Source organism: Myotis nattereri, assembly GCF_964212035.1.
Source record: "Myotis nattereri genome assembly, chromosome: 2".
NCBI lineage: Eukaryota > Metazoa > Chordata > Mammalia > Chiroptera > Vespertilionidae > Myotis > Myotis nattereri.
In genome coordinates this window covers 166,944,548-166,957,993 of record NC_138076.1, presented here as the reverse complement: position 1 = coordinate 166,957,993, position 13,446 = coordinate 166,944,548, and the positions used below count along the sequence as shown (strand labels likewise).

The window sequence follows — 13,446 nt, the reverse complement described above, 5'->3', positions numbered from 1 at the left end:
CCTGAGGGGTTCCGGGGAAGGTGTGGCGCGGGGATCTTGGAGGTTTGTAAGGAGGAGAGGCAGCTCGGGGTCCTGGGGCGAAAGAATAGGCTCAGGGTGTCTGGAAGTGGCACCCAGAAGAGCCGGCCTTGCAGGCGCCGGGTCTTCTGGGCGCAGGTGAAGTATCAGGGGTGTGAGCACCGCATCTCTGCCCCATGCTGGCTGACCTTTGATTCCTGGTCCTGCCTTCTTCCCCATCTCAGTTGTAGCCGTCATGACCACCTCCCAAACCAAGAAGGACCCTCTCCTCCGGGGTGTATCTCCCACCCCGAGCAAGATTCCGGTTCGCTCAAAGAGACGCCCGCCTCTCCCCACACTCAAGCCCTGCGACTTGGACCGGGAGAACCAGGATCCAAAGGTAAGGGGCTTGGTGAAGACAGTAGCTACAAGGAGGCAGCACACACCAGCAACGCACCCCAACGCAGAGTTTTTTTGTCCTTCCCTCCCCCAGAGTTTGGAGCAGAAGTTCAGTACTCAACGTCCCCTTGTTGACTCAGCAGGCCCCAGGCCAAAAGCCTCACATCAACCACAAAAATCAGAGAGATTGGTGGGGAGCACTCTGCTTCGGAAACCATTGGAGGAGCTCAGGCCTAGCCCTAAGGAACAAAGTGTGGGGCCTGGACCCCCTCCCCAGAAAGGTACTTTTTGGGAACTAGAACACAGTCTCCTGGTGGGGAGACTGAGATGGGGATGGTGGAGTTTGGGGGCTTTGCACTGCTCCAGTCTCCTGCTGGCTATAGAGTCCTTCCTGGTCCCTGCTCCTGGAAAGCTCTTTGCTCTCAGAAACCCTCTCCTTCCTTCAACAAAATGTCATCTCTTCTAAAGCCTTTTCCAGCTCTCCAGTCACAATCAATTGCTCTGTGTCCTAATACGTTGCTATACTCTGTTATAACATGTCCGTACTTGGTTTAAGGGGAGGAGAGAGAAACATGGATTTGTTGTCCCACTTATTTATGCACTCGTTGGTTGATTCTTGTCAGTGCCCAGACTGGGGATAGAACCTGAACCTTGGTGTATCAGGATGACACTAACCAACTGAGCTACCCAGCCAGTGCACACAGCCATAATTTGGCTTGAGTCTGTTACCTCTCTATAGTTTGATGATAGTTTTTTGAGGATGGGCTTTGTCTTATTCATCTCGGGGCCCCAGGGCCTAGAATAGTGTCTTACATAAAGTTCTGTGAACATTTGGTGAGTTGAGTCCTATTATATGAGTCTCTGGCTTACTGTTGCACCTCAAGGTGGCTACACTAGGGTACCTGGCCCCTCTTAGCTTTCCCATGTCACTTTCCTTCTCTTCCTTTACAGAGATTCCAGGGGCCATAGAGTTTGTGGCTGACCCTGAGGCCCTGGCTACCATCCTGTCAGGTGAGGGGGTGAAGAGCTGTCGCCTGGGGCGCCAGCCCAGTCTGGCTCAGAGAGTACTGGTTCGAGGGAGCCAGGGAGGCACCATCCGGAGGGGCCAGGTAATGAGACAGAATATGATGAGATCAGGCAGGGGTGGACTGAGGAGGGACTCCTGAGCTGATAGCCTCTTTTGGCATCCTAGGGTACCCGCGCCTCTACATATTTGGCTCCCAGAACCCCCCAACACCGACTAGACCCAGCCAGGGCTTCCTGCTTTTCGAGATTAGAGGGACCAGGACCCCGCAGCTGGGCCCTGTGCACCCAGAAGCTAGAGGCTGTGGTGAGTGCCTTTGCGGGGCTGATACTCAGTGTTTCTGGGAGCTCCTTGCCCGGGACATAGCTGGCCTTGTGAGAGAAGGTATCTCATGATGGCCCAAAGGGGGTCTGTGGAGGCAGATGGGGTTGGTGGTGAAGCCTGAAGGTTTGGGGCTCACCTCTGACTCTGCTTTTTTTTCTTTTGCTTTTATGGGTCAGATTCCACCTTCAGGACCTTCCTTTTACCCCTCTGCTCGCCCCAGCTTCCAGGAGCTAAAAAGAGAGACAGGTGGCAGCAGCCGGTGAGAAGGAGGAGGTCATTTGGAAAAGAATGATCTAATGCTCCATACAGGGGTCCCTCAGAGCTAGGGTCTTCCAGTAGCTTTAGGACTTCCCACCAACCCAGGAGGGGAAAAGGGAGGGTGGGCCTGTGACTGCCCAGGTGAGCCCTTGGAATAGGATTCAGGCCTTGTTAGCCAGGCTTCACTAGGACATCAGTTTCTTCAGGTTGTGGGGGTGGAAAGGTACAAAAATGAGAGGTGCTGTCTCTTTTATTTAGTGGCTAAAGCACAGACTGTGGCAATAAATGGAATCTGGGTTTGATTCCTGACTCTTAGCAAACTTGCTAGTTGTGCAAGCTTGCCTTAATCTCCACGCTTCAATTTCTTTGTCTGTCAAGTGAGGATAATGTTTGTGCCATCATTAGAGGTTGTGGTGAGAATTAAACGAGCTGATGTTTGTAAGGCAGTTAGCACAGTGCCCAGCTCATACTTGACACTCAGTGACTTCTAGCTGCTGCCCTTATTGTCATCAGGACTGCAGTGAGCCAGGCCTCGGGATTCCACCTGGAGACCCCAGTCCAGCCTGGTGAGTGTGTTTGGCCATGGCGAGGGAACAGGGGCAAGTGGGCTGTCTGCAGTGGGGATCAAGAGGAAAAAGCTCAGTGGGCTGGGGGGAAGGGGCATGGCCAGATCAGAAGGAGCTGGAGAGGAAGAGACCTTCTTGATAGGCCAGAGGTTGGCCCAGTTGCACTTTCATCAAAGGATGTGGTCCCTACCCTCTCCCTGCCACTTCCTACAAGAATTGCCTTCCACTCACTATTTTACCTTCAGCTCCTAAGAGCCATTAGCACATCCTGAGCCCACTCACGGTATTCAGATTAATAAATGATTACTGAGGTATTAGATGGATCTCTACCCTTGATGGGGCAGTGGGGGCTGTCAAACTGACATACCCTCTTTTGAGGTTGCACAGCCCTGTGCCAAACTTTGGTAGGTGTTCCAGATACTACAGAAATTTTCTGTCTCCTCCTAGCTTCCTCTCTCACGGAAGGAGAACGTGAAGTAGTCACTCACTCAGATGAAGGAGGAAGGGGCCCTCCTGGTCTGGCCCAGTGGGTTCCATTAAGAGAAAGCCGGGAGCTAACCCACACCAAGGTGAGATGGGACCCTTCTGGGATAAGGGAAGTGGGGCAGGGAGGTACCTGGGGAAATTCCCCAGCAGCGGCCAACACTGAGGATTGTGGGTATAGCCAGGTAGTCCTGGGCTTTAGATGTTAATTGGATCTGGGTTTGCTCCTGATGAGCCCATGCCCTCTCCAGAGAGGGACTGGCCTCTGTTTACCAGGTGTCTGGGGCCTGGAGGTGGGAGGTCACAGTCTGGTATATATTTGTATCACCATCAGATCAGTGCTGCGAGATCTGACACTTGTCAGCCAAAGCATTCATTCATTCACTCCACAGTATGTATTGAGAAGCTACTGTGTTAAGCACTGTTCTAGGTTCTGGATATACAGTAGCAAATAAGTTCACATTCTAGAAGGGGGAGGCAAAAAGTAAACACATTGTAAAATATATAGTATGTCAGATGGTGATAAGTTCTCTGTCATAAATAAACAAGGCACGGAAGTGGAAGTGGGGAGGATGTATTGCAAATGCAAATTGATTAATCAGGGGGATCTTATTGAGAAGATGACATTTAAGTGAAGACCAGAAGGAGCTGAGGGAATAAGCCATCCAGATATCTGGGGGAAGAACATGCCAGGAGAACTGCAGATGCAAAGGCGCTGAGGAGGAAATATGCCTGGTTTGTTTAGGGATCAGCGGAAAGGAGACCAGCAAGTCTGAAGTGAATAAGGAGAATGACAGGAAGTGAGGTTAGACTCAGAGCAATTGCAGGATTGGACTGGGGAAGGATTTACAAACCAGTGTAAGACCTTGGATTTTACTTGGAACGAGTGGAAAGCTATGGGGAGAGGGAATGAACAAGGGAGCAACATGATTTGATTAAGTCTTAAAAGAATCAACGCTGGCTGCTGTATTGAGAACAAGACAAAGAAGGAGGGATCACTCTTCCACCTTGTTCCTCTCCACAGGACAGCCCTGACTGCCACCTGATGCCCTCCCCTGGCCCTGTGCTGCCACCATCCATCCCCCGTCCATCCCCCTTTGGATTGGCTAAGCGTGTTCCCTCCCCTGGCTCCTCAGCTCCGGTTTGTGTCCACAGCTCCTCGGGGCTGGGCAAGGGCAGAACAGTCTGGCTGGGATCCCTGCTAGGTCTAGGTTTTTCATTGCTCAGCTAACTCCATCTCTCCCCAGCCCTCATATTCAGTGTTGCGGCGTCTTGCCATTCGCCCCAAAACCCAGTTCACACCCATCCCATCGGCCCCCAAAGCTCAGCAGGTAAGAGAGGGCAGGGAGGTAACTGGTATAGGAAGGGAATGGATGGGTATAGGAAGAGTTATTACATCTCACTTCTATCCCAGGCTCAATGTTTGAGTGGCCTCTCTCCTCAGTCTTGCCCTGAAGAGCCTGCCCTGCCCTGGGTAAGTGCCCAAAGCCTTTCCATGCTGAAATCCCTCACTCTGTCCTGTTGGCCTGAGGTCCAGCAGTTTGTGGCAGGTGGGCTCTCTGGAAAAGCTGCCTAACTCTCCAAGTCTCCCTGCTTCTCTGCTGTCCCTCCTAATCTTAGTCTAGGGCAGTGGTCGGCAAGCTCATTAGTCAACAGAGCCAAATATCAACAGTACAACAATTGAAACTTCTTTTGAGAGCCGAATTTTTTAAACTTAAACTATATAGGTAGGTACATTGTTATTAACTTACTTAGGATATTCCTAAGGCTTAGGAAGAGCCACACTCAAGGGGCCAAAGAGCCGCATGTGGCTTGCGAGCTGCTGTTTGCTGACCACGGGCCTAGGGCAGTGGTTCTCAACCTTGGCGGCACATTAGAATCACCTGGGAATCTTTTTAAAATCCTGATTTCTGGGCCTCATCCTCCGGAAATTCTGTTTCTTTGTTATGGGGTGGGGCCACAACATTAGTAACAAAGAAACAGAATTTCCGGAGGATGAGGCCCAGAAATCAGGATTTTAAAGATTCCCAGGTGATTCTAATGTGCAGCCAATGTTGAGAACCACTCGTCTAGGGCCTCTCAATTAAAAACCTGACCCCTTCCTCATGAGGGTGGGACTCAGGCGGGTCTTCCTGTCCCAGCCAGACTTCCTCACATGGCCCCTCTCTCTTCCCATGTGGCAGGAGCAGATTGCAGTCCGGCTGTTTGACCAGGAGAATTGTAAAAGGTTACAGGAGGGGTCTGGGAAACCACCTATTGCAACTCCTCATGGACCCCACCCTAGCAGGACCCCCAACCTCCAAGAGCTGAAGATGCAGGTGGGTCTTTGTGGGCAACTGCTTTGATGCCAAATGGGCAGAGACAGGACTGGGGTAGGGAGAAGTGGGAGGCGAAAGGGGTTGTGGGAATAGGACGGTGTGGGTAGAGACTTGAACCCTCATCTTGACATCACACTGGGGTATTCTCTCCCACACACAGCGCATCAGTATCCTGAAGCAGCTTTTGCAACAGGAGGTAGAGGGGCTGGCAGAGAGCAAGTGTGCCCCTCTTAGTGGAGGCTCTTCTCTGGATATGGTTGAACTTCGGTCCCTGCTGGCAGAGATTCCTAGAACTCTGAATGCCCCAGTGCAGAATTCTGGGGCTCTCCGCCTTCCTGAACTGTTACAGCACTCTGGACTGCCAAAGCCCTGCTTTCCAGAGGAGTGTGGGGAACCACAGCTCTGCCCTGGAGCAGAGCCTGAGGCAGCTCGGCCCTGCCCTCCGGCAGAGCCAGGGCCCCCAGAGCCCTGCCATAGGAGGGAGCCTGAGATACCAGAGCCTACCACCCAGAAGCAGCCTGAGGTATCTGAGGCCTGCCTTCCCATAGAGCCTGGGTCCGTTCAGGCCTGCTCCCAGGGGCAGGCTGGACTTCCAGAGCCCTCCCCTCGGGTAGAGCCTGAGGCTGCAGAGGCCTGCTCTCTGGAACCTAGGAGTACAGAGCCTAGTCCACAGTCCTGCTGCGGTCAGTGGGCTCCAGCGACCACCAGTGTGATCTTCTCCTCTCAACGTCCACTTTGTGCCAGCCCCGCTATCCGCTCACTCCAGTCTCTGAGGCCCCCAGCAGGCCAGGCAGGTAAGGAGTTGGTTGGAAGGGGCTGTGAACAAAGGAGGTCCTCATCTCACTGGGAGCAGGACCTCTGTCCTGTACCCGGTGATGCCAGGCTTGCTTTCTTCCACCTACCTTGCCCAGCCTGGCTTGCCTTCAAGAAGATGGGAGGAGCTGGGCCTCCAGTCCTGTGCTCCTAATTGGCTTGCCTCTTGGTGGGGGATCGAGAGAGGGCAATATAAGGTGAGAGTATAGAACTCCAGAGCCCACCCTGAACTCTGGCCCATGGACCCCCAGGCCCCAGCAGTCTGGCTCCTCGAACCCTGGCACTGAGGCAGCGCCTCAAAGCATGTCTGACTGCCATCCACTGCTTCCACGAGGCGCGCCTGGATGATGAGTGTGCCTTCTACACCAGCCGAGCCCCTCCCTCAGGCCCCTCTCGTGTCTGCACCAATCCTGTGGCCAAGTTATTGGACTGGCAGGACGCCCTGGTGAGCCTCCCCATCCACAGCCAAGCTGTGCCTACACAGCAAGCCTGTGGGAAGTAGGAAGCAGAGCAAAGGGGCCGACCTTGGCTCCCTTATAAAGATTATTGGGGAAGTGTTGGCTCACTTCAAGGATGGCTGGGCTATGACAAGGTCTTTCTCTCTCTCCAGTGTTTTATTCCAATTGGTTCTGCAGCCCCTCCAGACTCTCCGACATGAGGCACCCACTTCCACCCGTTCCTGCCCTGTCTTGATCCTTCCTTTTAGCCCTTATTTATTGTTGGTCCACCCTATGGGATTGGGAGTCGGGGAGTCGACACCCTTTTATCCTTCAATAAAGTTTCTAAAGTGTCTGAATATCTTTCCCTCTGGTCTGACCTGGGCCAGCTACTGCTGTTGCTCTCCAGTTGCCCACGTGGTGGCAGTGTCCTCCAGCTTAGAGCCAGCTCCGGACTCTCAGGATCCCAGGGCTCCCTCACCTTAGATCTGTCCTGAAGGGAAGAAATCATCCCACTCCTGTTCACCCCACCCGCTCAGCAAGCTCTGTGACTGTGGGGCCAACACTCATTGTCCCCTTTGGTCACCTGCTCTTCTCCCTGGTTCTTAAGATCAGTGCACTTCCAGGAGCTGTCAGCAACTTCTTCATCCCCTAGAGACCCTCTTAGAACTCTCTCTGCATCAGGCAGAACACTAAACACTAGACCCATATCCTTGGAACCTTGTTGGTGTCACTCTGGTTGGTGCCTCCCTACAGTGTAAGGCTGGAAGCTCTCCTGAAGCTCATACCGCTCCCCTCCCCGCTTCCCACATCACAGCAGAAGCCCTGGGCTACTCCCCTCCTCCAGAGGCAGGCTTGCAGGGAAGAACTAAGCTTTTGCCTCAGGCAGGGTGGGTGGGAGTCCTTGAGAGGAGTGTGGGTAAGGGTCAGCCCTCTGTTCCCACTCTGTGCACCAGTTAAGAGGCACACACACTCTCTAATGTCACTTTATTGGAAGAGGCAACAGCAGCCCAGATGGAGGTGAAATGGGGACTGTACAGAACGGATTTTAAATGCTAGGAAAGAATTCACTGGTTCCTCCAGTTCACAAGAAGGCTGCCAAGGCAGGAGCCTGGAGCCTGAAAAATGGGGATGGCAAGAGGTTTCACGACAGAGGACCAGTGCCTACGCCAGTCCTAACATCTCCCACCTAGATGGACTCCTATCTCTGTTCGCCCTCCTAGGACGCCAGGTCTGGCTAGTGAGACCGTCCCCAGCTCCCAGCGGGAGAGAGGGCCAGTCCCCAGCTCCCAGCGGGAGAGAGGGCCACTGCCTCCTCATTCTCAGACCCGCTTTCACAGGATGTGGGTGGTCCGCTCCCCAGCCACTAATTCTGGAAGCACTGAGAGTCTGCCCAGTAAGGCCTCCTCCGGGAGCAGGCTGGTCCACCCCACAGCCAGGGTCTCAAAGGATGGGGTGGCACCTTGGGTGGGGCCAACTGAAAGTGGGTGAGGAGGGAAGAGAAGATAAAGGGCAAGCGAGGGGGGTGGAGGATGGGGCCAGCTCAGTCTGGGTAGATGATGAAGCCAGAGAAAGTGCTGTACTTGTTGGTGTTCCCGCCATGCACCTTCCCGCCGTCCAGCTTGATGAAGACTTCATCGCCCACATCCAGGTGCAGGATGACGCTGTTGCTGGCGTAGTCATAGTTCTGGTCTGCGTCCTGGGCAATGGCGCTGGCCCGGACCTACCGAGAGAGAACAGAACAACCCCCTCACTCCCTGTGCGGAGCTGGGGTGGTGAGAGGGGTCGGGCAGAGTAAGTGCAGCTGGGCCTGTGTAAGTAGCTGGCTGCAGGGGCTGGGATGGACAAGGAGAGGCCAAGAGATCTCGGAGCTTCTCAGGCACTAGTCTCACTAGCTATGTGACTCTGGCAAGTCTCACACCTTCTCTGGTCCTCAATTTGAGCTGTAAGGTGGAGGCAATAATAGAGCCTACCCTAAATTAGTTACTACATGTGAAGTGTATTAGAACAGTGTTTTGCACATAGAAAATGCTGTAAGGCCTTGCTATTATTATCATTTAAGAAATAAAATTTTAAAAAATAAAAAGAAATAAAATTAGCCTGTAATTTCTAGGGTAATTTCTAAGATTCTGAACCCCCTCTGGCCTCCTAAACTTGCATTCCTATCCCCAAGTGTTAGGACACAGGTGTGTCCATGCATATCAAGGCTGCGGGCTTTAAATGGGAAGGTGCAATGATGCATGCGTGCCTTGGGGTGCCCACTTCCCTCCTAGTTCCCTCTAGCGCACCCAGAGGGGTCGCCTTCTTCCCCAACAGGTAGCCCTTCCTCCTCTCTGGTCTCGCTGCCGCTGCCTCCTGCTGCCAGCCCCGCCCCCGCAACCCCCCTCTTCCTGTCCCGCAGGGGCTGGTTATTAACTCATTAATTATTCATCATTATTCTAATCACTATTTACTGTCCTCAGGGCCCGCAGCGCCCGCCCGTGCAGTGCAATTCTGAGTGGGAGCCACGCAGCCCCGGCCCCCTCGGAAACCGGCACACTCTATACACACTGCCTCTCCCCCCGCCCTCACAGACATCCCCGCCGCAGAGACCGCACACCTCCTCAATGCCACATACAAATAGACGTACTCTTTGTTCACACCTTTGCACCAGCCCAAGCACCCAAAGACACACTCGGATCAATACACACTCACTTGCACACACAATCTATCTCATACAGACAGACACACAGACACTCGCACTCCCTCTCCCTGGGTTCCTGGGGCGGCCCTGCTGGGAGGAGACCCCAGTGCAGTGCCTTCGGGCCTTGCAGCAGGAGAGCGCTGGGGCCCAGCAGGAGGGAGTTTCCCCAGCCAGGATGAGCAGGCCCGATGCAGCACAGCACCCGCAACACCACCCCATCCCAGCGTGTGGGGGGAGGGGGCATTCCGAGGTCACCGCTAAGTCTCAACCTTATGCCCTGATGGGTGCATGGCCCAGGCACCTAACCCAACCCTACGCCTGAGGCCCTCACTATTGCTGTGTGTCTGGGTCCTCGAGCTAAGCCACGGCAGCAGTGACTCTGGCTCTGACCACAGCGACAGGGAGCAGCAGAACCTGGAGGCCAGAGGTTGCCAGGGAGGATGTGTGGCCTACCGGACCAGGCCCCCCTTCTCTGCTTTGCCTTTCCTCCTCCAAACCCGTCCTTTGCCTTTTTTCCATCTCCAAATCCGTTCCTTCAAGCTGCCTGGCTGGTCCCTTGGCGAATATACCAGTTCTCACCTCTGCCTACTGACTCGGTATTAGCTGAGTGTAAGGCCGCTCTAGAATTGGCCCTAGGCCCTGGGACTAGCAATAGCGCTGATGGTGAATAAGCCAGTATTTTCCTTCTTTTTTACCTTTCCCTTAAAAAATCCAGGCTGAACGCCCCACATGGGAACACCTGCCGACTGTGCACTACCTGCGACCTGGCAGCCTGGCATTCCTGGGTTCAGTGAGGCTGTTTGGAGAAGGGGATGGGCTGCGTGATGAGTGCAGGGAAATTTAAGAAAGCTACCTGGCGAATCGGGGGTGGGGAGGTCGGGTGGGGGGGAGGGGCATCTCACCTGTCCGTTCTTCATCAGGTCTGCCCACATGCTGGTCCCGTCGCCGCCGCGCATGAGCACATGGTAAGCGAAGAAGTAGACGCCCGGCATGGGGCAGGTGAACTTGCCGCTGGCCGCCTCGTAAGCGTTGCCCACGTTAGTCACCACGTCGTCGAAGCGCAGCACCTCGTAACCCTCGTGCGGCCGCCGCAGACCCGCATAGAAGGCAATTCGAGGCACGTAGCCGGCAGGGGGCGCCACCCCGCCGGGGCCGGGGCCAGGAGGGCCCGGGGGACCTGGCCTGCCCGGCTCTCCTGGTGGCCCTCTGGGACCCGGTGGTCCCGGGGGCCCTCGAAGACCTGCCCTTCCCCGCCGGCCCACCTCTCCCTTGGAGCCCGGCGGGAAGGGGGGCACGGAGACAGGCGCGCCGTCGGGTCCCGGGCCTCGAGGCCCATGCGGGTCGCATACCATGCGACAGCGACCCAGCATCTCGTAGTGCGCTGGCCCGCGGGAGCTGTGCACCAGCAGAGGAATAGCCACCAGCAGCAGCAGCACCATGGCCACCCCGACGGCCGCGCCCGCCACCCGCTTGCGGCGGCTCAGACGCGACGCAGCCAGGGCCAGCAGATCCTCCTCACTCTTGGGCGCAATGGCGTCGGAGGCTCGGGGCTCTCCGAGGGCCCCCGAACCGGTGGCCCGGCTCGCGCCTGGGTCAGGACCCCCCCTGACGGCTGCGCCCGGTCCCCCCCGCCCCTGCGGGCTCCCGCCTCAGCGGCGCGGTTCCCCAAACCTTCCGTCAAGGCGAAGGTCCCGCGTGGGTTGGGCCAGGGGCAGCTCCCGACGGTTCGGCGCCTGTGGTCCTCTATTAACCTCCTGTGCAGCCTATCGTCCCCGGGAGCCTGACATCTGCGGCTTCTCGGACGGCTGGCTTCTTACGGATCTAGGATTCGTGCTCTCTGGACAGCCTCTTTCTCAAGGATGGCGGAGCCTAGGTCCCCAGCTACCCAGACGGATTTCTCCTGGCCGGAGCGGGGACTGTTCTCCGCGCTCTGGACGTCCCGGGCTCTGCGCTGGGGTGGCACCCACCGGACGCGACCTCCTCCTAGGTTTGCGCTCGACCTCTTGGCGCGCACTGACCCGCCTTCCTACCCCAGCCGCGCCCCCAGCCCCTGCTGGAGCTTCGGCCCCGCGCGTCTCTCCGGGTAACGGGCTCCCTGTCTGCGTCCCTCACCTTCCTCTCCTCCCTCCCCCGGCGGCAGTGACTGTGGTGTGAGCAGCCTCGCGCCGGGAGCCGCTATAAGCGGCCCGGGGCGGAGCGACCCCTGGCGCCCAGAGCGGGAAGCGCGGGGGCGGGGCCGGCAGCGGCCCCCTCCCGCGGACCCCCGCCTCACGGTTGATGCCCGGCTCTGGGCGATTCTGCATGGGTTCCTGTTCCCACCTATCCTTACTTCCACCCTCTACCCCGAGTTGGGTATTCCCGGAGCCCAGAGGAAGCCAGAAAATAGCGATGGGATAAAAAGGGGTCGAGATACACAAGATACACATAGAGAAAAGACAGGTGGATTCCTGAGCTAAAAAGAGCCACTCCCCCCCCCCGAAAAATTAAAATAAAATATAACAAGCAAACAAACGAGCCCAAAGGGTGGGGAGAAAAGAAATTCACCACCCCCTGCCCCTCAGTACCCATAACCACATATCACATGGTAAAGGGTTCAACGGTACATTTTGTCTTGAACTAGAAAAGGCAAGTCTCCAGCCACCGTACCCTCGACCCCCCAGCACTGGGGAGCACAGAGCCCTAGAGAATGAGGAAGCGGGAGAGAGTGAGCAAACAGGAGCCTGTGGGAGCCAGCAGCACACCGACAGGAAAGCGGGGGGAGCGACAGGAATCAAAGAGACGGAAAGCCAGATCGAGACGCAGAGACAGAGACAAAGCTCGGAAGAGACTGACTGACAGCCCCAGAGGGGGAGAGGGGGAGACAGAGACGAGAGAGAGAGAGAGAGAGAGAGAGAGAGAGAGAGAGAGAGAGAGAGAGAGGAGACGGGAGCCCAGACAGGTTGACAGATCGAGAGAGAAATGTAAATGGTGCGCCGCAGAGAGACACCCAGGTCCGTGTTTGGACTCCAATGTGACATATCAACTGTGGGAAGACGCGGGGGCGGGGCGGTTCCTCAGCTGAGCGGTAGGCTCTGGGCCTGTGCATTGTGACCGTGCGCTGGCAGGTGTGGACGTGGATGTGGCCACGGGACCCTGGCCCTGTGTGTCCCTGGGTGAGTGGGGCTGTGGATTGTCTCGTCCTGGTGTGTGTATTGTGAGCGCTTTTCGGAGAGAGGTTTTGTATTTGTCTTCCTCTGAGTCCTTAAAGGTGGGACCCTGTGAATGCCATTTCTCCTATCTCAGGGGAGTGGCGTCCACTGGGGAAAAGAGTCAGCAGGCGGCTCTTGTCCCTTTCCCTGCCCGGCCTCGCCTCGTTCCAGCCCTGCCCTAGTCCCAGATTTTTGTCCAGCCCTAGGATCTCTGCCACCTTCCCTCCCCCTTCCTCATAGGTCTGTAGTTAGAAAGACAGAGAAGTTGATAGAAACCCCACATAATGAATGTTTGGAGGAGGGGTTTGAAGTTGGTTTTATAAATTAACATAACCAAAATGCAGATTAACTTCAGGACAGCCTCCTGTGAGAGATGACTGTGTCTGGCACTCCTGTGACCAAGAGGGAACACAAGCTTTGATAGTTCCCTCTCTGTGAGGGGTCAGAGTCCAGAGGAAAAGCGAATGGCTGCATTCCTCCTTAGGGCCTGGCCCTTCTGGGGGAAATTACTTGCTTACAGGGACCCCGGGGGCCAGAGGCATGGAGAAGAGGCTCTACGACTGGCAGAGTGGGGATGTTTGAAGACCCTGAAGGTGGACAGCTGCAAAGGACTTCTTAGAGACTAGGATAGGCCGGGGCTGTCATGTATAGAAAAATGATGTGCAAAATGGAGGGCACAAAGCACACCAGGGCATGATTATTGGGTGAAGGTGATTTCCTCATTTCTTCTTTACTGTACCCCTTTCCTGCCTCTCCCAGCCCATGATGGTTCAGGGAGAAAGAGGTTGCTGAGAGTGGGCCTGTGCGGAGGGAGGCCCCTACATGCTTGAGAGGGTTGGGAGAGAAAGAATTGGCAGTCAGTGGGGGAGGGGCCTCCTCCTCCAACCATAAATACAAATTTTATTCAAGGTCTTTGTCGCCATTTGTCTTCCTGGGGGTGGGGGGGAGGCTGAGGG

General features: G+C 55.7%; 2 protein-coding genes across 2 annotated transcripts; one reads left to right on the top strand and one right to left on the bottom strand.

The window, feature by feature from the left end:
• Positions 1–253: 253 nt before the first annotated feature.
• Positions 254–6,975, top strand: TROAP (trophinin associated protein; the record flags this gene model as incomplete). Its single annotated transcript, XM_081084563.1, has 14 exons — positions 254–397; positions 491–677; positions 1,348–1,505; positions 1,589–1,726; positions 1,921–2,003; positions 2,516–2,568; positions 3,016–3,137; positions 4,076–4,192; positions 4,299–4,382; positions 4,466–4,525; positions 5,235–5,369; positions 5,530–6,163; positions 6,434–6,627; positions 6,793–6,975. The coding sequence occupies 14 exons, from the start codon at positions 254–256 to the stop codon at positions 6,838–6,840; spliced, it is 2,157 nt and encodes a 718-aa protein (XP_080940689.1). The 3' UTR covers positions 6,841–6,975.
• Positions 6,976–8,162: 1,187 nt separating this feature from the next.
• On the bottom strand, positions 8,163–10,741 carry C1QL4 (complement C1q like 4; the record flags this gene model as incomplete). The annotated part of the gene is made up of 2 exons (XM_081084304.1): positions 8,163–8,342; positions 10,205–10,741. 2 exons carry the CDS (start codon positions 10,739–10,741, stop codon positions 8,163–8,165), a joined length of 717 nt encoding a protein of 238 aa, XP_080940430.1.
• Positions 10,742–13,446: the final 2,705 nt, after the last annotated feature.